General features: G+C 48.8%; 1 protein-coding gene across 1 annotated transcript in view; it reads right to left on the bottom strand.

The window, feature by feature from the left end:
* The window catches only part of LOC144487778 (alpha-tectorin-like), a gene marked incomplete at its 5' end in the record, with an annotated part of 68,544 nt that overhangs the window by 39,904 nt on the left and 673 nt on the right, over positions 1–27,967 (bottom strand). The window contains 5 exons of the mRNA XM_078205850.1: positions 1,170–1,740; positions 10,454–10,863; positions 14,484–14,643; positions 15,862–15,999; positions 27,668–27,949. Coding sequence (XP_078061976.1) covers positions 1,170–1,740; positions 10,454–10,863; positions 14,484–14,643; positions 15,862–15,999; positions 27,668–27,949 — 1,561 coding nt within the window. The remainder of the gene's footprint in view (positions 1–1,169; positions 1,741–10,453; positions 10,864–14,483; positions 14,644–15,861; positions 16,000–27,667; positions 27,950–27,967) is intronic.

The following is a 27,967-nucleotide window of genomic DNA, read 5'->3' as shown; positions in this document are numbered from 1 at the left end:
TCTCCGGTATCAACCTGGTGAACCTTCTCTGCACTCCCTCCAAGGCCAATATATCCTTCCGCAAATAAGGGGACCAATACTGTACACAGTATTCCAGTTGCGGCCTCACCAGTGCCTTGTACAGTTGCAGCAAGACCTCCCTGCTTTTATATTCTATCCCCCTCGCGATGAAGGCCAACATTCCATTTGCCTTCTTGATCACCTGCTGCACCTGCAGACTGAGTTTTTGCGATTCATGCACAAGGACCCCCAGGTCCCTCTGCACAGTCGCATGTTGTAATTTTTCACCGTTTAAATAATAGTCCATTTTGCTATTATTCCTTCCAAAGTGGATAACCTCACACTTACCAACATTATACTCCATCTGCCAGATCCTCGCCCACTCACTCAGCCTATCCAAATCTCTCTGCAGACTTTCCGCATCCTCCACGCAATTCGCTTTCCCACTCATCTTTGTGTGTTCAGGTCCATGTGCCCACCCTGCTCGCTTATTGGTGTCTTCCTGCATTTTATCCCAATCCTTGGTTGTAACAAATATATTCCCAGCCTGAATTTCAAATTCACTTGGAATCCAGTGAGAAAGATTGACAATAAGACGGAGTGAGATAAAAATGGACAGATAGTGAGGGTCATCACATTGTCTGTTCCACAGGATATCAGAATCAGCAAACGCACAAAGCATTCTTTCTGGTTGTATCACAGCTTGGTCTGGGGCTCCTGCTCTGCCCAAGACCGCAAGGAACTACAAAAGGTCATGAATGTAGCCCAGTCCATCACACAAACCAGCCTCCCATCCATTGACTCTGTCTACACTTCCCGCTGCCTCGGCAAAGCAGCCAGCATAATTAAGGACCCCACGCACCCCGGACATTCTCTCTTCCACCTTCCTCCATCGGGAAAAAGATACAAAAGTCTGAGGTCACGTACCAACCGACTCAAGAACAGCTTCTTCCCTGCTGCTGTCAGACTTTTGAATGGACCTACCTCGCATTAAGTTGATCTTTCTCTACACCCTAGCTATGACTGTAACACTACATTCTGCATACTCTTGTTTCCTTCTCTATGAACGGTATGCTTTGTCTGTATAGCGTGCAAGAAACAATACTTTTCACTGTATGTTAATACACGTGACAATAATAAATCAAATCAGATCTGATATAATGGCTTACCACATAATCCTGACCTCCTCCATGTTATTGTTGGGACCCCTTGGGTCCGACATCTATCCGAGTAGGCGCCCAATGCTTGGCACAGGCTCAGCCTCAATCCTTCATTGGCACAGAGGTCATAGGTGCAGCTTTGGATGAAGTCTTGGGGAGGGAGGGCATTGCGGCAGACATTGAAGGGACCATCTGCTTTGTCCATCAGGCCACAGTAATCGTGGCCGCCATACAGAGCCAGCTTCTCCTGTGTGCACAGGTCACATTCATCGCCACAATCATCTGAACACAACAAGTCACCATCAGGAACCTTCCAGCTCCTCCCAAACTCAACCTGCGACCCAGTGACTGTCCCATTCGGCAGCTGGAACTCATCTGATCGATCACCGTTCATGTTCCCACACAGCCCGCATGTCGCATTTTGGTAGTTGGCTGGGAGAGAGATGGTGACATGGTGCAACCCATCAAAGCTTAGATCCAGACCAAAATCTGTCCTGACGTTGACTGTGAAGCCACTGGTGGAGATTCGGACCTGGCCACCACCAATAACGAGCGGGACAGAGAACCGAGACCCATTCAGCTGCAAGTCAAGACAAGATTCTCTGAATTATCACTAAATCATGGGCATTGCTACCTGACAGGGCAGTGGAAGCAGATTCCAGCGCAAATCTCTGAAAGGGGAATTGGATATATTCTTGAAGGAGAAATCATTTCAGGGCAATGGGGGGAAAGAGGGAGTGTGAGGGATTTGTGGTTAATTGGATAGAGTCAGAGAGGTTATCGAGTCAGAGAGGTTTACAGCGTGGAAACAGGCCCTTCGGCCCAACTTGTCCATACCATCCAGTTTTTAACCACAAAGCGAGTCCCAATTGCCCGCATTTGGCCCATATCCCTCTGTACCCATCTTACTCATTAACAAGTGGGCCACTCACCTGATGAAGGTAACACTCCGAATGCTCGTGATTCAAGTAAACCTGTTGGACTTTAACCTGGTGTTGTGAGACTTCTTACTGTTCCCACCCCAGTCCAACGCCGGCATCTCCACATCATCGGACCCATGTAACTATCTAAATGCTTTTTAAAAGACAAAATTGTACCCGCCTCTACTACTACCTCTGGCAGCTTGTTCCAGACACTCACCACCCTCTGTGTGAAACAATTGCCCCTCTGGACACTTTTGTATCTCTCCCCTCTCACCTTAAACCTATGCCCTCTAGTTTTAGACTCCCCTACCTTTGGGAAAAGATATTGACTATCTAGCTGATCTGTGCCCCTCATTATTTTATAGACTTCTATAAGGTCACCCCTCAGCCTCCTACGCTCCAGAGAAAAAAGTCCCAGTCTATCCAGCCTCTTCTTATAACTCAAACCATCAAGTCCCGGTAGCATCCGAGTAAATCATTTCTGCACTCTTTCTAGTTTAATAATATCCTTTCTATAATAGGGTTACCAGAACTGCACACAGTATTCCAAGTGTGGCCTTATCAATGTCTTGTACAACTTCAACAAGACGTCCCAACTCTTAGGGCTGGGGGTCTGGACGGGGAGGAATTTGTAAAATGCGTTCTGGAAAGCTCTTTGGAACAGTATGTAGATAGCCCGACTAGAGAGGGGGCTATACTGGATTTGGTTCTGGGAAATGAGCCCGGTCAGGTCGTCAAAGTTTCGCTAGGGGAACATGTGGCAAATAGTGACCACAACTCTGTTAACTTTAGGATAGTAATCATAGAATCATAGAAATCATAGAAACCCTACAGTGCAGAAGGAGGCCATTCGGCCCATCGAGTCTGCACCGACCACAATCCCACCCAGGCCCTACCCCCATATATTTACCCGCTAATCCCTCTAACCTACGCATCTCAGGACTCTAAGGGGCAATTTTTAACCTGGCCAATCAACCTAACCCGCACATCTTTGGACTGTGGGAGGAAACCGGAGCACCCGGAGGAAACCCACGCAGACACGGGGAGAATGTGCAAACTCCACACAGACAGTGACCTGAGCCGGGAATCGAACCCGGGACCCTGGAGCTGTGAAGCAGCAGTGCTAACCACTGCGCTACCATGCCGCCCAATGGACAAGGACGAGTGTTGTCCTAAGGGTAGTGTGCTAAATTGGGGGAAGGCTAACTATAGCCGGATTAGGCAGGAATTGGTGGCCGTTGATTGGGAGAGGCTGTTTGGGGGTAAGTCCACGTCTGGCATGTGGGAGTCTTTTAAGGAACAATTGATAAGGCTGCAGGATAGGCATGTGCCTGTAAAAAGGAAGGATAGGAAAGGTAGGATTCGAGAGCCGTGGATAACCAGGGAAATTGAGGATCTGATCAAAACGAAAAGAGAGGCATACGTTAGGTCCAGGCAACTGAAAACAGATGGAGCTCTGGAGGAATAGAGAGAGAGTAGGAAAGAACTCAAACGGGGAGTTAGAAGGGCAAAAAGAGGTCACGAAATATTCTTGGCAGACAGGATTAAGGAGAATCCTGAGGCATTTTATTCATATGTTAGGAACAAAAGAGTTGTCAGGGAAAAAGTCGGACCTCTCAGGAACAAAGAGGGGAACTATGCTGAGAACCCAAGGGAATAGGGGAGATCCTAAATGAATACTTTGCATCGGTATTCACAAAGGAGAGGGACTTGTTGACTGGGAGTGTCTCAGAGGGAGGTGTTGACCCGTTAGAGAGAATCTCCGTTACAAGGGAGGAACTGTTAGGTTTTTTAGCTAACATTAAAACTGACAAATCCCCAGGGCCTGATGGCATCTATCCTAGACTGCTCAGGGAGACAAGAGATGTAATTGCTGGGCCTCTGACGGAAATCTTTGTCTCTTCATTGGACACAGGTGAGGTCCCCGAGGATTGGAGGATAGCGAATGTGGTACCGTTATTTAAGAAGGGTAGCAGGGATAACCTGGATAATTATAGGTCAGTGAGCTTGATGTCCGTGGTAAGGAAGTTGTTGGAGAGGATTCTTAGAGACAGGATGTATGCGCATTTAGAACGGAACAATCTCATTAGTGACAGACAGCATGGTTTTGTAAGAGGGAGGCCTTACAAATTTGTTGGAGTTTTTTGAGGAAGTGACAAAAACGGTTGACGAAGGAAGGGCCGTGGATGTCGTCTATATGGATTTCAGTAAGGCATTTGACAAAGTTCCTCATGGCAGGTTGGTTAAGAAGGTTAAGGCTCATGGGATACAAGGAGAAATGGCTAGATGGGTAGAAAACTGGCTTGGCCACAGGAGGCAGAGGGTAGTGGTCGAAGGGTCTTTTTCCGGCTGGAGGTCTGTGACCAGTGGTGTTCCGCAGGGCTCTGTACTGGGACCTCTGCTATTTGTGATATATATAAATGATTTGGAAGAAGGTGTAACTGGTGTTATCAGCAAGTTTGCGGATGACACGAAGATGGCTGGACTTGTGGATAGCGATGAACATTGTCGGGCAATACAGCAGGATATAGATAGGCTGGAAAATTGGGCGGAGAAATGGCAGATGGAATTTAATCCAGATAAATACGAAGTGATGCATTTTGGAAGAACTAATGTAGGGAGGAGTTATACAATAAATGGCAGAGTCATCAAGAGTATAGAAACACAGAGGGACCTAGGTGTGCAAGTCCACAAATCCTTGAAGGTGGCAGCACAGGTGGAGAAGGTGGTGAAGAAGGCATATGGTATGCTTGCCTTTATAGGACGGGGTATAGAGTATAAAAGCTGGAATCTGATGATGCAGCTGTATAGAACGCTGGTTAGGCCACATTTGGAATACTGCGTCCAGTTCTGGTCGCCGCACTACCAGAAGGAGGTGGAGGCTTTAGAGAGAGTGCAGAGAAGGTTTACCAGGATGTTGCCTGGTATGGAGGGTCTTAGCTATGAGGAGAGATTGGGTAAACTGGGCTTGTTCTCCCTGGAAAGACGGAGAATGAGGGGAGACCTAATAGAGGTGTACAAAATTATGAAGGGTATAGATAGGGTAAACAGTGGGAAGCTTTTTCCCAGGTCGGAGGCGACGATCACGAGGGGTCATGAGAAGACCTTGGCGGGTAAGATTAAGGAGAATCCCAAGGCTTTCTACAAATATGTCAAGAGTAAAAGGATGAGATGTGAAGGCATAGGACCCTTAAAAGGTGAAGGGGGAAAAGTTTGTGCGGAACCGTTAGAAATGGCGGAGGTGCTTAATGAATACTTTACCTCGGTATTCACGGTGGAAAGGGATCTGGGTGGTTGTACTGCTGGTTGGCGGTGGACAGAAAGGATCGAGCATGTGGACATAAAGAAAGAGGATGTGTTGGAACTATTGAATGGCATCAAGGTTGGTAAGTCGCCGGGACCGGATGGGATGTACCCCAGGTTACTGTGGGAGGCGAGGGAGGAGATTGCGGAGCCTTTGGCGATGATCTTTGCATCGTCGATGGAGACGGGAGAGGTTCCGGAGGATTGGAGGATTGCAGATGTGGTCCCTATATTCAAGAAAGGGAACAGGGACAGCCCGGGAAATTACCGACCGGTGAGTCTAACCTCAGTGGTTGGTAAGTTGATGGAGAGGATCCTGAGAGACAGGATTTATGATCATCTAGAGAAGTTTAGTATGATCAAAAGTAGTCAGCACGGCTTTGTCAAGGGCAGGTCGTGCCTTACGAGCCTGGTTGAGTTCTTTGAAAATGTGACCAAACACATTGACGAAGGAAGAGCGGTGGATGTGGTCTATCTGGACTTCAGCAAGGCGTTCGATAAGGTCCCCCATGCAAGACTTCTTGAGAAAGTGAGAGGGCATGGGATCCAAGGGGCTGTTGCCTTGTGGATCCAGAACTGGCTTGCCTGCAGAAGGCAGAGAGTGGCTGTGGAGGGGTCTTTCTCTGCATGGAGGTCAGTGACCAGTGGAGTGCCCCAGGGATCTGTTCTGGGACCCTTGCTGTTTGTCATTTTCATAAATGACCTGGATGAGGAAGTGGAGGGATGGGTTGGTAAGTTTGCTGACGACACCAAGGTAGGTGGTGTTGTGGATAGTTTGGAGGGATGTCAGAAGTTGCAGCGAGACATAGATAGAATGCAAGACTGGGCGGAGAAGTGGCAGATGGACTTCAACCCGGATAAGTGTGTAGTGATCCATTTTGGCAGATCCAATGGGATGAAGCAGCAGTATAATATGAAGGGTACCATTCTTAGCAGTGTAGAGGATCAGAAGGACCTTGGGGTCCGGGTCCATAGGACTCTTAAATCGGCCTCGCAGGTGGAGGATGCGGTCAAGAAGGCGTACGGCGTACTGGCCTTCATTAATCGAGGGATTGAGTTTAGGAGTCGGGAGATAATGCTGCAGCTTTATAGGACCCTGGTTAGACCCCACTTGGAGTACTGCGCGCAGTTCTGGTCACCTCATTACAGGAAAGATGTTGAAGCCATTGAAAGGGTGCAGAGGAGATTTACAAGGATGTTGCCTGGATTGGGGGGCATGCCTTATGAGGATAGGTTGAGGGAGCTTGGTCTCTTCTCCCTGGAGAGACGAAGGATGAGAGGTGACCTGATAGAGGTTTACAAGATGTTGAGAGGTCTGGATAGGGTAGACTCTCAGAGGCTATTTCCAAGGGCTGAAATGGTTGCTACGAGAGGACACAGGTTTAAGATGCTGGGGGGTAGGTACAGAGGAGATGTCAGGGGTAAGTTTTTCACTCAGAGGGTGGTGGGTGAGTGGAATTGGCTGACGTCGGTGGTGGTGGAGGCAAACTCGTTGGGGTCTTTTAAGAGACTTCTGGATGAGTACATGGGATTTAATGGGATTGAGGGCTATAGATAGGCCTAGAGGTAGGGATATGATCAGCGCAACTTGTGGGCCGAAGGGCCTGTTTGTGCTGTGGCTTTCTATGTTCTATGTTCTATGTTACGGGCTCAAGGTGAGAGGGGTGAGGTATAACTCGGATATCAGAGGGACGTTTTTGACACAGAGGGTGGTGGGGGCCTGGAATGCGCTGCCAAGTAGGGTGATGGAGGCAGACACGCTGACATCGTTTAAGACTTACCTGGATCGTCACATGAGCAGTCTGGGAATGGAGGGATACAAACGAATGGTCTAGTTGGACCAAGGAGCGGCACAGGCTTGGAGGGCCGAAGGGCCTGTTTCCTGTGCTGTACTGTTCTTTGATCTTTGTTCTTTGTTCTTAACTCCTGTATTCAATGTTCTGACCAATGAAACCAAGCATGCTGAATGCCTTCTTCACCACTCTGTCCACCTGTGACTCCACTTTCAAGGAGCTATGAACATGCACTCCTCGATTTCTTTGTTCTATAACTCTCCCCAACACCCTACCATTAACTGAGTAAGTCCTGCCCTGGTTCAATCTACCAAAATGCATCACCTCGCATTTGTCTAAATTAAACTCCATCTGCCATTCGTCAGCCAACTGGTCCAATTGATCAAGATCCCGTTGCAATTGGAGATAACTTTCTTCACTGTCCACTATGCCACCAATCTTGGCATCGTCTGTTGGGGGTAGTGTGTTAAAGTGGATTGGGGACTGGCTATCCGACAGGAAGCAAAGAGTCGGAATAAATGGGTGTTTTTCCGGTTGGAGGAAGGTAACTAGTGGCGTGCCGCAGGGATCGGTACTCGGGCCGCAACTGTTTACCATTTATATAGATGATCTGGAGGAGGGGACGGAGTGTAGGGTAACGAAGTTTGCAGACGACACAAAGATAAGTGGAAAAGTGAATCGTGTGGAGGACGGAGAAGATCTGCAGAGAGATTTGGAAAGGCTGAGTGAGTGGGCGAGGATATGGCAAATGGAGTATAACGTTGATAAATGCGAGGTTATACACCTTGGAGGAAATAATAACAAATGGGATTACTATCTCAATGGAAACAAATTAAAACATGCTACCGTGCAAAGGGACCTGGGGGTCCTTGTGCATGAGACGCAAAAGCCCAGTCTGCAGGTACAACAGGTGATCAAGGAGGCAAATGGGATGTTGGCCTATATTGCGAGGGGGATAGAATATAAAAGCAGGGATGTCTTGATGCACCTGTACAGGGCATTGGTGAGGCCGCAGCTGGAATACTGTGTGCAGTATTGGTCCCCTTATATGAGGAAGGATATATTGGCATTGGAGGGAGTGCAGAGAAGGTTCACCAGGTTGATACCAGAGATGAGGGGTTTGGATTATGAGGAGAGGCTGAGGAGATTGGGTTTGTACTCGTTGGAGTTTAGAAGGATGAGGGGGGATCTTATGGAGACTTATAAGATAATGCGGGGGCTGGATAGGGTGGAGGCGGAGAGATTCTTTCCACTTAGTAAGGAAGTTAAAACTAGAGGACACAGTCTCAAAATAAAGGGGGGTCGGTTTAAGACAGAGTTGAGGAGGAACTTCTTCTCCCAGAGGGTGGTGAATCTCTGGAATTCTCTGCCCACTGAGGTGGTGGAGGCTACCTCGCTGAATATGTTTAAAGCGCGGATGGATGGATTCCTGATCGGTAAGGGAATTAAGGGTTATGGGGATCAGGCGGGTAAGTGGTACTGATCCACGTCAGATCAGCCATGATCTTATTGAATGGCGGGGCAGGCTCGAGGGGCTAGATGGCCTACTCCTGCTCCTATTTCTTATGTTCTTATGTTCTTATGTCTGCAAACTTACTAATCATGCCTCCTATATTCTCATCCAAATCATGAATATAAATGGCAAATAACAGTGGACCCAGCACTGATCCCAGAGGCAAACCGCTGGTCACAGGCCTCCAGTTTGAAAAACAACCCTCTACAACCACCCTCTGGCTTCTGTCAAGAAGCCAATTTTGTATCCATTTAGCTACCTCACCCTGGATCCTGTGAGATTTAACCTTATGCAACAACCTACCATGCGGTACCTTGTCCAAGGCCTTGCTAAAGTCCATGTAGACAACATCAACTGCACTGCCCTCATCGACCTTCTTGGTTACCCCTTCAAAAACCTCAATCAAATTTGTGAGACATGATTTTCCACTCACAAAGCCATGCTGACTGTCCCTAATCAGTCCTTGTGTCTCTAAATGCCTGTAGATCCTGTCTCTCAAAATACCTTCCAACAATTTATCCACCACAGATGTGAGGCTCACTGGCCTGTAGTTCCCAGGCTTTTCCCTGCAGCCCTTTTTAAATAAAGGCACAACATTTGCCACTTTCCAATCTTCAGGCCCTCACCCGTGACTATCGATGATTCAAATATCTCGGCTAGGGGACCCGCAATTTCCTCCCTAGCCTCCCACAATGTCCTGGGATCCACTTCATCAGGTCCCGGGGATTTATCTACCTTGATGCGCTTTAAGACTACCAGCACCTCTTTCTCTACCCCGCTCTCTCCCCATAGCCCTTTATCAATCCCCAAACTAATCCCACTGCCCCGCTCTCTCCCCATAGTCCTGTATCAATCCCCAAACTAATCCAACTGCCCCGCTCTCTCCCCATCGTCCTGAATCAATCCCCAAACTAATCCAACTGCCCCGCTCTCTCCCCAAATCCCTGCATCAATCCCCAAACTAATCCCACTGCCCCGCCCTCTCCCCAAATCCCTGCATCAATCCCCAAACTAATCCCACTGCCCCGCTCTCTCCCCAAATCCCTGCATCAATCCCCAAACCAATCCCACTGCCCTGCTCTCTCCCCATAGCCCTGCATCAATCCCCAAACAAATCCAATCGCGTTGCTCTCTCCCCATAGCCCTGCATCAATCCCCAAACTAATCCCACTGCCCCGCTGTCTCCCCATAGCCCTGTATCAATCCCCAAACTAATCCCACTGCCCCGCTGTCTCCCCATAGCCCTGTATCAATCTCAAACTAATCCCACTGCCCTGCTCTCCCCCCATAGCCCTGAATCAATCCCAAACTAATCCCACTGCCTTGCTCTCTCCCCATAGCCCTGGATCAATCCCCAAACTAATCCCACTGTCCCGCTGTCTCCCCATAGCCCTGTATCAATCCCCAAACTAATCCCAATGTCCCACTCTCTCCCCATAGGTTTGTATCAATCCCAAACTAATCCCACTGTCCCGCTCTCCCCATAGCCCTGTATCAATCCCCAAACTAATCCCAATGTCCCACTCTCTCCCCATAGCTCTGTATCAATCCCAAACTAATCTCACTGCCCTGCTCTCACCCGTAGCCCTGTACCAATCTCCAAATTGATCCCACTGTCCCGCTCTCTCCCCATAGCCCACTAAACCCTAATACTAATCATAACCCCTAACCCATAACGTTTCTTTATACCCCGTGCACGTTGAGTCTATGAGGAAGTGTAGTAAAGGCTCTGAGAGAAATTGGCCATTTCCATTCACTTACCAGGACGTGGTCAGTGGCCCCATTGACCAGAGTAATTTCAGCCCCATAGACTGAGAGGTGAACGAATCTGACCCAGGACACTGTCCTGCCCCCACGGTTTTCATTCTTCCCTTCTATCCTGTAAGGCGGTAACCCGCTCTCAGCCTGGCACAGCTCCGACAGGACATAGGCGCATGTGCCCTGGAAGTGGAAGAGCTTCCCATCAAAGGTCAGGTAGTGGGGGTCCCCGAATATGGTGCAGGTCTGAATGGAGATGGGCTTGCAGGCGTAAAAGAAGGAGGAGGACAGGCAGAGTTCGGAAGGAGCACACGCTCCAGCCTGGCACGCCAGCGAGTTGTTGCTCACACATGTACATTTACTTTCACAGGTGGAGTTTGTCCAGAAGGTATCATCTTGCCGAATAAATCTCCCTGTAAGAGGAACAATTACACATTAGAGATAAACACTAAGTGGCCTTTGCAGCTTCCCCATGATTGCATTGTCACTGAATCACTCCCTGGCAATAACCTGCTTCCTCTGATGTGTACAGAACCTTTCAGAGCATTAACACAGAACCCGGAAGAATACAGCACAGGAACAGGCCCTTCGGCCCATTACAGCACAGGAACAGGCCCTTCGGCCCATTACAGCACAGGAAAGGCCCTTTGGCCCATTACAGCACAGGAAGAGGCCCTTCGGCCCATTACAGCACAGGAACAGGCCCTTCGGCCCATTACAGCACAGGAAGAGGCCCTTCGGCCCATTACAGCACAGGAACAGGCCCTTCGGCCCATTACAGCACAGGAAGAGGCCCTTCGGCCCATTACAGCACAGGAAGAGGCCCTTCGGCCCATTACAGCACAGGAACAGGCTCTGCGGCCCATTACAGCACAGGAACAGGCTCTGCGGCCCATTACAGCACAGGAACAGGCTCTGCGGCCCATTACAGCACAGGAACAGGCTCTGCGGCCCATTACAGCACAGGAACAGGCTCTGCGGCCCATTACAGCACAGGAACAGGCTCTGCGGCCCATTACAGCACAGGAACAGGCTCTGCGGCCCATTACAGCACAGGAACAGGCCCCTCAGCCCATTACAGCACAGGAACAGGCCCTTCAGCCCATTACAGCACAGGAACAGGCCCTTCGGCCCATTACAGCACAGGGACAGGCCCTTCGGCCCATTACAGCACAGGAACAGGCTCTGCGGCCCATTACAGCACAGGAACAGGCCCTTCGGCCCATTACAGCACAGGAACAGGCCCTTCGGCCCATTACAGCACAGGAACAGGCCCTTCGGCCCATTACAGCACAGGAACAGGCCCTTCGGCCCATTACAGCACAGGAACAGACCCTTCAGCCCATTACAGCACAGGAACAGGCCCTTCAGCCCATTACAGCACAGGGACAGGCTCTTCGGCCCACAATGCTGTACTGAACATGATGCCAAATTAAACTATTCCCTTCCGCCTGCCCTTGCTCCCTATCCCTCTGTTCCTCGCATTTTCCTGTCCTTATCTAAACACCCCTATCGTATCCGCCTCCACCACCACCCCCGGCAGCGCGTTCCGGACACCAACCACTCTCTGTGTAATAAACCTGCCCCTCACATCTCCTCTGAACTTTTCCCCTCTCACCTCAAGCCCGTGCCCCCGAGTATTCGACATTTCAACTCCTGGGGGAAAGATTCTGATTGTCAACCCTATCTACACCCCTCAGAATTTTATATTCTTCTATCCGGTCCCCCCTCAGCCTCCGCCGCTCCAGAGAAAACAACCCGAGTTTGTCCAGCCGCTCCTTATCACCCAGACCCTCTAATCCAGGCAGCATCCGGGTAAACCTCTCCTCCACCCTCTCCAAAGCCTCCCCATCCTTCCTGTAATGTGGCGACCAGAACTGAACACAATTCTCTCGGTGCGGCCTAACGAAAGTTTTATAAAGCTGCAGCATGACATCCTGACTCTTGTGCTCAATGCCCCAACCATTAAAGGCAAGCATGCCACACGCTTCTCTACCTCCCTGTCTACTTGTGTGGTCACTTTCAGGGAGCTGTGGACTTGAACCCCGAGATCCCTCTGGATCATGCAGAGGAAAAAGGTCTTTAGTTTAGAGCGGCACCATGTGTCGGCACAGGGTTGGTGGGCCGAAGGGCCTGTTTCTGTGCTGTACTGTTTATTCACAGGTGTTCCTCGCCAATGAAAGCATTTACTTCCCATTCCTAGTGAGCTGAGTGACTTGCGGAGCTGTTCCGTACACTGAAGCATCAGGAATGCTGTAGCGTGTGTGCGGGTGCGTGTAGGCCAGGCTGGGTAAGGATGGCAGATTCCCTTCCCGAAAGGACATTATTCCCAGCAATCTGAGAACCCATAAAAACGCCAGAAATAGAAGCAGGAATAAGGCCATTCAGCCCTTCCAGCCTGCCCTGTCATTCAATAATGACCAGGACTGATCTACGCTGGGCCTCAACCCCTTTTCTGCGCCATTTCCCCGTTGCCCTCCGTTCCTCGATCTATCAAATATGTGCTCACCTCCACTGTAAAATGATGCAGCCTTCAGCAGCCTTTGGGGCAGAGAGTCCCAGAGGTTCAGCCACCCTCTGTGAGAAGACATTTACCCACCTCACGGCCTTTATCTTGCTGCAATGTTCCCTGTTCCAGACTCTCCCACTGGTGACAACACCTCACCCTGGCCACCCTGCCCAGCCCCCTCAGCACCTTATCTATTTGAATAAGGTCACCCCTCACTCTGCTAAACTCCGAGGTGGAGATGCCGGCGTTGGACTGGGGTAAACACAGTAAGAAGTTTAACAACACCAGGTTAAAGTCCAACAGGTTTATTTGGTAGCAAAAGCCACACAAGCTTTCGAGGCTCTGAGCCCCTTCTTCAGGTGAGTGGGAATTCTGTTCACAAACAGAACTTATAAGACACAGACTCAATTTACATGAATAATGGTTGGAATGCGAATACTTACAACTAATCCAGTCTTTAAGAAACAAAACAATGGGAGTGGAGAGAGCATCAAGACAGGCTAAAAAGATGTGTATTGTCTCCAGACAAGACAGCCAGTGAAACTCTGCAGGTCCACGCAACTGTGGGAGTTACAAATAGTGTGACATAAATTCTGATTCTAGGATCGCATGATAAAGACTCAGGAGGAAAAAAGCAGAAATATTTATGTGAAATAGTGTGACATAAACCCAATATCCCGGTTGAGGCCGTCCTTGTGTGTGCGGAACCTGGCTATCAGTTTCTGCTCCGCGACTCTGCGCTGTCGTGTGTCGCGAAGGCCGCCTTGGAGAACGCTTACCCGAATATCAGAGGCCGAATGCCCGTGACCGCTGAAGTGCTCCCCAACAGGAAGAGAACAGTCTTGCCTGGTGATTGTCGAGCGGTGTTCATTCATGCCTCTGATATTCGGGTAAGCGTTCTCCAAGGCGGCCTTCGCGACACACGACAGCGCAGAGTCGCTGAGCAGAAACTGATAGCCAGGTTCCGCACACACAAGGACGGCCTCAACCGGGATATTGGGTTTATGTCACACTATTTCACATAAATATTTCTGCTTTTTTCCTCCTGAGTCTTTATCATGCGATCCTAGAATCAGAATTTATGTCACACTATTTGTAACTCCCACAGTTGCGTGGACCTGCAGAGTTTCACTGGCTGTCTTGTCTGGAGACAATACACATCTTTTTAGCCTGTCTTGATGCTCTCTCCACTCCCATTGTTTTGTTTCTTAAAGACTGGATTAGTTGTAAGTATTCGCATTCCAACCATTATTCATGTAAATTGAGTCTGTGTCTTATAAGTTCTGTTTGTGAACAGAATTCCCACTCACCTGAAGAAGGGGCTCAGAGCCTCGAAAGCTTGTGTGGCTTTTGCTACCAAATAAACCTGTTGGACTTTAACCTGGTGTTGTTAAACTTCTAACTCCGAGGAATACAGAGGCAGGCTATTGAGATGCGCTGAAATTGAAGCTTGCTTCCTGTTGGGGGGTTCTGGCCAATTCGCTGTTTAATGTTGGGTTTTTATCAGGGCCTTATGATAGTTACCATTGTAGATGCAGCCTCCCAACACACTGAACATGTCAGTTCTGAACACCCAGCAGCCAGGCTGCTGCACGTTGCTGGTGGAATCAATGTTTATTATCTCTGATGTTTGTGATCCTGGGATGCTGAAATAATGCGTGGAGCCGCCACTGTTAAAACCAGCCTAGATGGTGACAAAATAACCACATTTCATTGAATAGTTTGTTAGGTATGATCGTTAGCTAATTGGGTCCCTCTGGAGTTACTCAGGTTGCTAGCAATATGTACCATGGGATTGTTTATTCAGAGGGGAACTGATTACTAACGGAGGGAGCATGTGATTCAGTTGGACAATAGTGAGACCACATCTGGCACATTGAGTACAGTATTGGTCTCCTTAGAATCATAGAATCCCTACAGTGCAGAAGGAGGCCATTCAGCCCATCGAGTCTGCACCGACTCTCCGACAGAGCATCCCACACATGCCGCCCGCCCTATCCCCGTGCTGGGATTCGAACCTGGGTCCCCAGAGCATCACCTTGGCTCTCTGACTTACTAGTCTAATGACAATCCCACTCTGCCACTGCCTCCCCTCAGCACGGGGCAGTGTTTGATCAGTGATTAGTTGAGGCAGGAGAGTGTTCCAGGTAGTTTGTAATGAATAGGTGAGAGATTATTGTCACAGGGTGCATTACTGGTCAGTATTGACTGGGAAACATGGGTTCCTCTCGGTCTGCTGTTGGTTAGGGAGCAGGAGGCAGTGACCGAGTGATTGCTGGTGGAGCCAGTGCCTTCAATCCTCCCAGTGTTTAACTGGGAATATGTTCACCAGTGCGGTGCAGGGCAGGTCAGAAGTAGCAGTGTGGGGAAGAGGGTGGGGGGAGTGGGGATTTGGAGCTGGGAGAGAGGATGCCAGGGAGCTGGGCGGTTGGGAATTGGATGGAGATGGAAGGTCCCAGTGAATATGTCCAAGCAGATGATGTTAAGGTAAAAGGGGGAAAGTTTAAAGGAGATGAGAGAGGCAGGTTTTTACACAGAGGGTGGTAAGTGCCTGGAATGCGCTGCCACAGGAGGGGGTAGAAGCAGATACAATAGCAATGTTTAAGAGGCATCTCGACAGATACAAGAATGGGCAGCGAATAGAGGGATAGGGACCGCATAGAGGCAAAAGGTCTGTAGTTTAGAAAGGTGTCATGTGTCAGCACAGTCTTGGTGGGTGAAGGGCCTGTTCCTGTGCTGTACTGCTCTTTGTTCTGAGCCAATGACTCTAATTGAAGACGGCACTGGGAGGTTTGCAGAATGCCGGAAGTTCTGGTTCTGTCAGTTTCCCGTCTTCCCAGATGTAAATTTCCAGGTCACGGAGGGAAAGGGGAAAAGGTCAAGCCGGCAAACCGGGACTTACCTGTGCGGCCGTCCCCCCGAGTCCAGTCTGAGCGCTGCCGCCACTCGCAGTCCCGGTTGTCCACTGGATGTCCCCATAGTTGAGAATAATGAAGGATTGGAATCCATTGGTGATTAGCACGGTCTGGAAACTGTTAACCTGGAATGGAAATGATTCTGGGATTGAGAAGAGCAGAAGTATCAGAGAATCATAGAAACCCTACAGTGCAGAAAGAGGCCATTCGGCCCATCGAGTCTGCACCAACCACAATCCCACCCAGGCCCTACCCCCATATCCCGACATATTTACCCACTAATCTACACATCTCAGGACACTAAGGGGCAATTTAGCATGGCCAATCAACCTAACCCGCACATCTTTGGACTGTGGGAGGAAACCGAAGCACCCAGAGGAAACCCATGCAGATACGGGGAGAATGTGCAAACTCCACACAGACAGTGACCCAAGCCAGGAATCGAACCCAAGTCCCTGGAGCTGTGAAGCAGCAGTGCTAACCACTGTGCTACCGTGCAGTAATTCCGTATAAGACCATAAGACTATAAGATATAGGAATAGAATGAGGCCACTCGGCCCATCGAGTCTGTTCTGCCATCCAATCATGGCTGATATTTTTCTCATCTCCATTCTCCTGCCTTTTCCCCATAACCCCTGATCCCCTTATTAATCAAGAACCGATCTATCTCTGTCTTAAAGACACTCAATGACCTGGCCTCCACAGCCTTCTGCGGCAAAGAGTTCCACAGATTCACCACTCTCTGGCTGAAGAAATTCCTCCTCATCTCTGTTTTAAAGGATCGTCCCTTTAGCCTGAGGTTGTGCCCTCTGGTTCTAGTTTTTCCTACCAGTGGAAACATCCTCTCCACGTCCACTCTATCCAGGCCTCGCTTCTCCAGCCTCATTTTCCAGTGGTCCAATGGCTATTTTTGCCTCTCTCTTACCTTTTATATGTTGAAAAAAACTCTTCCCATCTTCTTTTATATTACTAGTGAAGTGGGGAAAACCATAAAGATGGGTACCTGACACATAAAATGGCTGCCTGGCACATAAACAGTCACCTGGGAAAGAGACATTAAACAGGCACTGACTTTTAGTGCAGACAGCTACTTGAAATTAAAACATGAAGGACAGACAGTTATTTAAAGTTAAACATGCAGAGAACAAATACTACAGGAAGCAGCCAGGGCTTGAGACACTTTAAGATAAGGATAATAGGGTCTGATAAAGAGATTAGCCACAGATGGGAATGGGAATACATAAATGCAGGAAAACCAATTACTGTATGGATAGACCAAAACTAAAGTCATTGATAAATCACTGAGAGGAAATGTACCCATTCTATGAAACAACGCGATGTTAAAAGCCAATGTCTGTATATGTCTGGCTGTAACGATGTGTTAAACTATCGATCCTACTCAGCTATAACGATGTGTTAAATGGCTAATGTCCGGGCTATCCATTGTCTGAAAAGTATAAAAATGAAGCACTCCTATTGTATCATTGAGAGAAGGGAGCTGCCTGGTGTACTGCGGAGTGCCAGCGCCTTTCTCCACAAAGCTTCGTCAAATAAAACTGTATTGTTGAAACCTCCAAGTCTGACTCCGAAGTGGCAATTTTCCCACAACACAAGCTAGCTTACACTCATATTTCATCCTCTCCCGCCTTATTGCTTTTTCAGTTGTCCTCTGCTCGCTTTTAAAGGCTTCCCAATCCTCTGTTTTCCCACTAATCCTCGCCACTTTGTCTGCTTTTTCTTTTGCTTTTATGCTGTCCTTGACTTCCCTCGTCAGCCGTGGATGCCCCGTCCTCCCTGTGGCATGTTTCCTCCTCCTTGGGATGGATTTCTACATAACTAACTAACCGAACGTTAGCCAGGTGCCTGTACCAGCTGGGTGGACATTCCACAGACAGCGGATCACCAGTGCTGTACCCATCAGTGATTAACCTTTCACTTTGACAGTCTCTTTCCGATTCCTGTGGACAACTCATTGGAATGTGTATCTATGGAGTGATTATTTCCTGCCCTGGTTCAGTGGGTAACACAGAGGAACAGGAGGAGGCCATTCAGCCCCTCGAGCCTGTTACACAGGAACAGGAGGAGGCCATTCAGCCCCTCGAGCCTGTTACACAGGAACAGGAGGAGGCCATTCAGCCCCTCGAGCCTGTTACACAGGAACAGGAGGAGGCCATTCAGCCCCTCGAGCCGATTACACAGGAACAGGAGGAGGCCATTCGGCCCCTCGAGCCTGTTCTGCTATTCATTACAATCAGAGCTGCTCTGTGGTCTGACTTTATATTGCTGCCTCTGGTCCAGATCCCTGAACACCTCAATAACAATAATTGATCTCAGATTGCAAATTAACAACTGTTCCAGCAGCGACTGCTGTTTGTGGGGGTGAATTCCAATCCTCTCCCACCCTGTGTGTGTCCAAGCTGCTTCTCAATTTCGCTCCTGAAGGCTCTGTAATATTTAGACAATGTCCCCAAGTTCCAGAATCTCCAACCAGTGGGAATAGTTTCTCTTTATCGCCTCTGACTTTTCCTGCTAATATCTCAAAGATCAGATCACCCCTTAACCTTCGAAATACCAGAAATAATAGGTCTGCTTTTTATCATCTCTGCTCAGAATTTAACTCCGGAATTCCAGCTATCATTCTTGTGAACCTACGCTGCACTCCCTCCAAGACCAATATACCTGTCCTCAGGTGTGATGCCCAGATCTGCTGACAGTGGTTCCAAAGTGGCACAGTGGTTAACGCTGCTGTCTCACAGCGCCAGGGACCCGGGTTCGATTCCCAGGGGCACGGTGACACAGTGGTTAGCGCTGCTGCCTCACAGCGCCAGGGACCCGGGTTCCATTCCCAGGGGCACGGTGACACAGTGGTTAGCACTGCTGCCTCACAGCGCCAGGGACCCGGGTTCAATTCCCGGGGGCACGGTGACACAGTGGCTAGCGCTGCTGCCTCACAGCGCCAGGGACCCGGGTTCCATTCCCGGGGGCACGGTGACACAGTGGTTAGTGCTGCTGCCTCACAGCCCCAGGGACCCGGGTTCGATTCCCGGCTTGGGTCACTGGCTGTGTGGAGTTTGCACATTCTCCCCGTGTCTGCCTGGGTTTCCTCCGGGTGCTCCGGTTTCCTCCCACACTCCAACGATATGTGGGTTAGGTGGATTGGCCATGGTAAATTGCCCCTTCATGTCAGGGGGACCAGCTAGGGTAAATGCATAGGATTGTGGGGGTGGGATGTGGTCGGTGCAGACTCGATGGGCTGAATGGCCTCCTTCTGCACTGTGGGATTGTAAGTGGGATCTTGTACAGCTGGCAAAGGGTCATCCAGACTCGAAACATTGGCTCTATTCTCTCTCCACAGATGCTGTCAGACCCGCTGAGATTTTCCAGCATTTTCTGTTTTGGTTTCAGATTCCAGCATCCGGAGTAATTTGCCTTTATCTCAGTGAACCAGGTGGGTTTTTCCGACAATCGACAATGGTTTCATGGTCATCAGTAGATTCTTAATTCCACATATTTTTTATTGAATTCAAATTCCACCATTTGCCGCGGCGGGATTCGAACCCGGGTCCCAAGAACATTAGCTGAGTTCCTGGATTAAGTGTCTAGCGATAATACCACTAGGCCACCACCTCCCCTGTAACTCTGAGGATAGATTGGAGAGGTTGGGACTGTTTTCCTTGGAGAGAAAGTGGCCGAGAGGAGATGTGATTGAGGGATTCAGGATCCGGAGGGATAGGGACAGATAAACAGTGAGAAAGTGTTCCCACTCTATCCCGCATGACGAACTGAAGGAATTGAAAATAATTGGCAAAAAGAGTAAAATAATTGGCAAAAAGAGTAATGAATTATTTTACACTCAGAGAGTGGTTGGAGTCTGGAACTAACTTCTTGAGAGGTAGGTTCAATCAAGGAATTCAAAAGGGATTTGGATTGTTACCTGAAAGGGAAGGATGTGCACGGATACGGGGATTAAGGCAGGGGAGTGCGAGCGGATAGAATGCTCCTTCAGAGAGTTAGTACAGTCTCATAGAATCATAGAATCCCTCCAGTGCAGAAGAAGCCATTCGACCCATAGTCTTCACTGACTCTCTGACCGAGTACCCTATCCAGACCCTCTCCTCCATCCTATCCCCATAACCCCACACATTTCCCAAATCCACCCAAACTGCACATCTTTGGACTCAATGGGCCAAATGGCCTCCTTCTGCATTGTAATGATTCTATGATCTTCCTGTGGCCAGCGCGGTGGCACAGTGGTTAGCACTGCTGCCTCACAGCGCCAGGGACCCAGGTTCGATTCCCGGCTTGGGTCACTGTCTGTGCGGAGTCTGCACGTTTTCCCCGTTTCCTCCGGGTGCTCCGGTTTCCTCCCACACTCCAAAGACGTGCTGGTTAGGGTGCATTGGCCATGCTAAATTGTCCCTCAGTGTACCTGGACAGGCGCCGGAGTGTGGCGACTAGGAGATTTTCACAGTAACTTCATTGCAGTGTTAATGTAAGCCTACTTGTGACGAATAAATAAACTTTATTGAATCAGTTTCCGTCGCCTTTTCAGGTAGCGCCTTCCAGATCACAAGAACTCCAAAGATGTGTGGGTTAGGTGGATTGGCCGTGCTAAATTGCCCTTAGTGTCAGGGGGATGAGCAGGGTAAATATGCGGGGTTATGGGGATAGGGTCTGGGAGGGATTGTGGTCTGTGCAGACTCAATGGGCTGAATGGCCTCCTTCTGTACTGTAGGGATGATCTCAATATGATTTCCATCAAGATCTCTTTATCTTTTCCATCACTGCGATCAGTTATTTACAAATAGGAAGATTACACTTGCTAAGTTATCAGAGGACGCAGTGGCACTGTGACTGGAATAGTGACCTAGAGTAAGATCTGGGGACCCGGGTTCAAATCCCACCACAGCAGATGGTGACATTTGAATTCAAAGCCCAATGATGACCATGAAACCATCGTCAATTGCCATAAAAACCGGCTCAGTAATGTACTTCAGGGAAGGAAACCTGCCATCCTTGCTTGGTCTGGCCTACATGTGGTCAACTTTCAATTGCCCTCTGGAATGGAAGGCAGCTACAGGAGGGCAGTAAATGCTGGCCCAGCATTGGAAAGAATTCTACCTCCGAATATAATCTCAAAATAGCAAACATCCAATCAGATCATGAACTGTCGAGTAAATATAGAACATAGAACATAGAAACCCTACAGTGCAGAAGGAGGCCATTCGGCCCATCGAGTCTGCACCGACCACAATCCCACCCAGGCCCTACCTCCACATATTTTACCCGCTAATCCCTCTAACCTACGCATCCCAGGACTCTAAGGGACAATTTCCAACCTGGCCAATCAACCTAACCTGCACATCTTTGGACTGTGGGAGGAAACCGGAGCACCCGGAGGAAACCCACGCAGACACGAGGAGAATGTGCAAACTCCACACAGACAGTGACCCGAGCCGGGAATCGAACCCGGGACCCTGGAGCTGTGAAGCAGCAGTGCTAACCACTGTGCTACCGTGCCGCCCACTCACTCACCCCAACCAGATATATTGGTATTAACTTCACATTAACCTATCAAAGCGCAAACTCTCAATGTCTGGGCAAACCATTCTCACTGTGAAACTGGGGATTGGGGAGGGTATTTTGTAATCGATGGGCAGTCATTGAGAATACCTGGACCTGTTTACTTCATAAACGGGCGGCACGCTGGCACAGTGGTTAGCACTGCTGCCTCACAGCGCCAGGGACCCGGGTTCGATTCCGGCCTTGGGTCACTGTCAGTGTGGAATTTGTACATTCTCCCCGTGTCTGTGTGGGTTTCCTCCGGGTGCGTCGATATCCTTCCACAGTCCGAAAGTTGCGCTGGTCAGATGCACTGGCCATGCTAAATTGCCCCTTGGTGTCCAAAGATGAGCCGGTTAGGTTGTCTTTGGATGTCTCTGAATGGACAGAAAGCATTCTGAAGGGAGAGGGTGAACAGCCAGAGGTCGTGGTACATATTGGTACTAACGACATAGGCAGGAAGAGTGATGAGGTCCTGCACCAGCAGTTTAGGGAGTTCGGTAGAAAGTTAAAAAGCAGGATCTCTAGGGTTGTAATCTCAGGATTATTCCCTGTGCCACGTGCCAGTGAGGCTAGAAATAGGAAGATACACAGCTCAACACGTGGCTAATCAGCTGGTGTAGGAGGGAGGGTTTCAGATATCTGGACCATTGGGGTCTCTTCAGGGGCAGATGGGACCTGTACAAGAAGGACGGGTTGCATCTAAACTGGAGGGGCATAAATATTCTGGCCGGGAGGTTTGCTCGTGTCACACGGGAGGATTTAAACTAGTTTGGCAGGGGGGTGGGACCCAAAGCAAAGGTGAATTAGCTGAAGGGGAACGAGAGAGTAGGGCCAGTAAGACCCAGAGAAACAGCAGGCAGGGTGGGGTTGCTAATCAGAGAGGGTCTGGTGGACTGAAGTGCATTTGTTTCAATGCGAGAAGTGTAACAGGTAAGGCAGATGAACCTAGAGCTTGGATTAGTACTAGGAACTATGATGTTGTTGCTATTACAGAGACTTGGTTAAGGGAAGGACAGGATTGGCAGCTTAACATTCCAGGATACAGATGTTTCAGGCGTGATAGAGGGGGACGTAAAAGGGGTGGGGAGTTGCACTACTGGTTAAGGAGAATATCACAGCTGTACTGCGGGAGGACACCTCGGAGGGTTCATACAGCGAGGCAATATGGGTAAAGCTCAGGAATAGGAAGGGTGTAGTCACAATGTTGGGGGTTTACTATAGGCCACCCAACAGCCAGCGGGAGATTGAGGAACAGATGTGTCGGCAGATTCTGGCAAGGTGTAAAAGTAACAGGGTTGATGTGGTGGGAGATTTTAATTTCTCCTATATTGACTGGGACTCACTTAGTGCTCGGAGCGTGGATGGGGCAGAGTTTGTAAGGAGCATCCAGGAGGGCTTCCTGAAACAGTATGCAGATAGTCCAACTAGGGAAGGGGCCATACTGGACCTGGTATTGGGGAATGAGCCCGGCCAGGTGGTCAATGTTTCAGTCGGGGAGCAGTTCGGGAACAGTGACCACAATTCAGTAAGCTTTAAGGTACTGATGGATAAAGATAAGTGTCGTCCTCAAGTGAAGGTGCTAAATTGGGGCAAGGCTGATTACAACAATATTAGGCGGGAACTGAAGAATGTAGATTGGGGGCAGGTGTTTGAGGGCAAATCAACATCTGGCATGTGGGAGGCTTTCAAGTGTAAGTTGATAGGGATTCAGGACCGGCACATTCCTGTAAGGATGAAGAATAAGTATGGCAAGTTTTGGGAACCTTGGATAACGAGAGATATTGTGAGCCTAGTCAAAGAGAAAAAGGAAGCATTTGTCAAAGCTAGGAGGCTGGGAACACACAAAGCAAGTGTGGAATACAAGGAAAGTAGAAAGAAACTTAGTGAGATTGGGTAAACTGGGGATGTTCTCCCTGGAAAGACGGAGGTTGAGGGGCGACCTAATAGAGGTGTATAAAATTATGAAGGGCATAGATAGAGTGAACAGTTGGAAGCTTTTTCCCAGGTCAGAAATGACAAACACAAGGGGTCACAAGTTCAAGGTGAGGGGAGCAAGGTTCAACACAGATATGCGGGAGACGTATTTTACACAGAGGGTGGTGGGGGCCTGGAATGCACTCCCAAGCAAGGTGGTTGAGGCAGACACGCTGGGATCATTTAAGACTTATCTAGATAGTCACATGAACAGACTGGGAATAGAGGGATACAAACGGATGGTCTAGTTAGGAACACATGATCGGTGCAGGCTTGGAGGGCCGAAGGGCCTGTTCCTGTGCTGTATTGTTCTTTGCTCTTTGTTAAGCAAGGAGTAAGGAGGGCTAAAAGGAATCATGAAAAACCATTGGCCAGCAGGATTAAGGAAAATCCCGAGGCTTTTTATACATATATAAAGAGCAAGAGGGTAGCCAGGGAGAGGGTTGGCCCATTCAAGGACAAGGGAGGGAATCTATGGGTGGACCCAGAGGAAATGGGCGAGGTATTAAATGAGTACTTTGCGTCAGTATTCACCAAAGAGAAGGACTTGGTGGATGATGAGTCTGGGAAAGGATGTGTAGATAGTTTGAGTCATGTTGAGATCAAAAAGGCGGAGGTATTGGGGTTCTTGAGAAACATTAATGTAGACAAGTCTCCTGGACCTGATGGGATATACCCCAGAATACTGAGAGAGGCAAGGGAGGAAATTGCTGGGGCCTTGAGAGAAATCTTTGTATCCTCACTGGCTACAGGGGAGGTCCCAGAGGATTGGAGAATAGCCAATGTTGTTTCTTTGTTTAAGAAGGGTAGCAAGAATAATCCAGGTAATTACAGGCCGGTGAGCCTTACATCAGTGGGAGGAAAATTATTGGAGAGGATTCTTCGAAACAGGATTTATTCCCACTTGAAATAAGTGGATTATTAGTGAGAAGCAACATGGTTTTGTGAAGGGGAGGTCGTGTCTCACGAACTTGATCGAGTTTTTCGAGGAAGTGACGAAGATGATTGATGAGGGTAGGGCAGTGGATGTTGTCTACGTGGACTTCAGTAAGGCCTTTGACAAGGTTCCTCATGGCAGACTGGTGCAGAAGGTGAAGTCGCATGGGATCAGAGGTGAGCTGGCAAGGTGGATACAAAACTGGCTCGGTCAAAGAAGACAGAGGGTAGCAGTGGAAGGGTGCGTTTCTGAATGGAGGGCTGTGACAAGTGGTGTTCCTCAGGGATCAGTGCTGGGACCTTTGCTGTTTGTAATATATATATAAATGATTTGGAGGAAAATGTAACTGGATTGATTAGTAAGTTTGCGGACGACACAAAGGTTGGTGGATTTGCGGATAGCGATGAGGACCATCAGAGGATACAGCAGGATATAGATCAGTTGGAGACTTGGGCGGAGAGATGGCAGATGGAGTTTAATCCGGACAAATGTGAGGTAATGCATTTTGGAAGGTCTAATACAGATAGGAAATATACAGTAAATGGCAGAACCCTTAAGAGTATTGATAGGCAAAGGGATCTGGGTGTACAGGTACACAGGTCACTGAAAGTGGCAATGCAGGTGGAGAAGGTAGTCAAGAAGGCATACGGCATGCTTGCCTTCATCGGCCGGGGCATTGAGTTTAAAAATTGGCAAGTCATGTTGCAGCTTTATAGAACCTTAGTGAGGCCACACTTGGAATATTGTGTTCAATTCTGGTCGCCACACTACCAGAAGGATGTGGAGGCTTTGGAGAGGGTACAGAAAAGATTTACCAGGATGTTGCCTGGTATGGAGGGCATTAGCTATGAGGAGAGGTTGGAGAAACTTGGTTTGTTCTCACTGGAGCGACGGAGGTTGAGGGGAGACCTGATAGAAGTCTACAGGATTATGAGGGGCATGGACAGAGTGGATAGACAGAAGCTTTTTCCCAGGGTGGAAGAATTAATTACTAGGGGGCACAGGTTTAAGGTGCGAGGGGCAAGGTTTAAAGGAGATGTACGAGGCAAGTTTTTTACACAGAGGGTGGTGGGTGCCTGGAACTCGCTGCCGGGGGAGGTAGTGGAAGCAGATACGATAGTGACTTTTTAGGGGCGTCTTGACAAATATATGAATCGGATGGGAATCGAGGGATATGGTCCCCGGAAGGGTCGGGGGTTTTAGTTCAGTCGGGCAGCATGGTCGGCGCAGGCTTGGAGGGCCGAAGGGCCTGTTCCTGTGCTGTAATTTTCTTTGTTATTTGTTTTTTAGGTTGATTGGCCATGTTAAATTGTCCCTTAGTGTCCAAAGATGTATAGGTTCGGTGGATTGGCCATGTTAAATTGTCCCTTCGTGTCCAAAGATGTGTAGGTTAGGAGGATTGGCCATGCTAAATTGTCCCTTAGTGTCCAAAGATGTGTAGGTTAGGAGGATTGGCCATGCTAAATTGCCCCTTAGTGTCCAAAGATGTGCAGGTTAGGAGGATTGGCCATGCTAAATTGCCCCTTAGTGTCCAAAGATGTGCAGGTTAGGTGGATTGGCCATGCTAAATTGCCCTTTAATGTCCAAAGATGTGCGGGTTAGGGTGGATTGGCCGTGCTAAATTGTCCCTTACGTTCCAAAGATGTGCAGGTTAGGTGGATTGGCCATGCTAAATTGCCCTTTAATGTCCAAAGATGTGCGGGTTAGGTGGATTGGCCATGCTAAATTGCCCTTTAATGTCCAAAGATGTGCGGGTTAGGGTGGATTGGCCGTGCTAAATTGTCCCTTACGTTCCAAAGATGTGCAGGTTAGGTGGATTGGCCATGCTAAATTGCCCTTTAATGTCCAAAGATGTGCGGGTTAGGGTGGATTGGCCGTGCTAAATTGTCCCTTACGTTCCAAAGATGTGCAGGTTAGGTGGATTGGCCATGCTAAATTGCCCTTTAATGTCCAAAGATGTGCGGGTTAGGGTGGATTGGCCGTGCTAAATTGTCCCTTACGTTCCAAAGATGTGCAGGTTAGGTGGATTGGCCATGCTAAATTGCCCTTTAATGTCCAAAGATGTGCGGGTTAGGTGGATTGGCCATGCTAAATTGCCCTTTAATGTCCAAAGATGTGCGGGTTAGGTGGATTGGCCACGCTAAATTGAGAATATTTTTAGCCATTGTCGTTTCCAACAGAAAATGCTGGAAAAACTCAGCATAGAACATAGAACATAGAACATTACAGCGCAGAACAGGCCCTTCGGCCCACGATGTTGCACTGACCAGTTAAAAAAAAAACTGTGACCCTCCAACCTAATTCTTTTCGTCCATGAACCTATCTACGGATCTCTTAAACGCCCCCAAACTAGGCGCATTTACTACTGATGCTGGCAGGGCATTCCAATCCCTCACCACCCTCTGGGTAAAGAACCTACCCCTGACATCGGTTCTATAACTACCCCCCCTCAATTTAAAGCCATGCCCCCTCGTGCTGGATTTCTCCATCAGAGGAAAAAGGCTATCACTATCCACCCTATCTAAACCTCTAATCATCTTATATGTTTCAATAAGATCCCCTCTTAGCCGCCGCCTTTCCAGCGAAAACAATCCCAAATCCCTCAGCCTCTCCTCATAGGATCTCCCCTCCATACCAGGCAACATCCTGGTAAACCTCCTCTGCACCCTCTCCAAAGCCTCCACATCCTTCCTGTAATGTGGGGACCAGAACTGCACACAGTACTCCAAGTGCGGCCGCACCAGAGTTGTGTACAGTTGCAACATAACGCTACGACTCCTAAATTCAATCCCCCTACCAATAAACGCCAAGACACCATATGCCTTCTTAACAACCTTATCTACTTGATTCCCAACTTTCAGGGATCTATGCACACATACACCTAGATCCCTCTGCTCCTCCACACTATTCAAAGTCCTCCCGTTAGCCCTATACTCAACACATCTGTTATTCCTACCAAAGTGAATTACCTCACACTTCTCCGCATTAAACTCCATCCGCCACCTCTCGGCCCAACTTTGCAACCTGTCTAAGTCTTCCTGCAAACTACGACACCCTTCCTCACTGTCTACCACACCACCGACTTTGGTGTCATCAGCAAATTTGCTAATCCACCCAACTATACCCTCATCCAGATCATTAATAAATATTACAAACAGCAGTGGCCCCAAAACAGGAGGTCTGGCAGCGCCTGTGGAGAGAGAATAGTGTTCACATTCTGAGTGCGATATGACTCTTCATGAACAGATGGAAGGAATTAGCGGAGATCTCCAGTCAGTTTTGGTGCAACAGCCTGGCGTGGATTTCAGAATTCTTACCTTTGATGTTTGAGATCCATAGAAAGCAACTCTGTCCCAAGTGGCTACAAAAATCCACTGGGCCTGAAAGTTGAGTTCTGGTGCGTACTTATTGATGTCGGTTGTGGCTCTCTGTAACAGATTGGCATTTCTGATTTCTTGGTAAGTTATGTTTCCCGCAATTGTATTGTCCACATCGCCCCAAAATGGCGCAATGAATGCGCGTCCATCCGCCAGGGGAAACGGGTTGGGGGTGTACTGGGGGACAGCTGCCTCGAATGAGACAACACCGTTATTGTTCACCTGGGGACAGAGAGACAG

This window comes from Mustelus asterias, unplaced genomic scaffold (genome assembly GCF_964213995.1).
Source record: "Mustelus asterias unplaced genomic scaffold, sMusAst1.hap1.1 HAP1_SCAFFOLD_1033, whole genome shotgun sequence".
NCBI lineage: Eukaryota > Metazoa > Chordata > Chondrichthyes > Carcharhiniformes > Triakidae > Mustelus > Mustelus asterias.
Note: the sequence above shows the minus strand (reverse complement) of the source record. Positions and strands in the feature narration are given on the sequence as shown.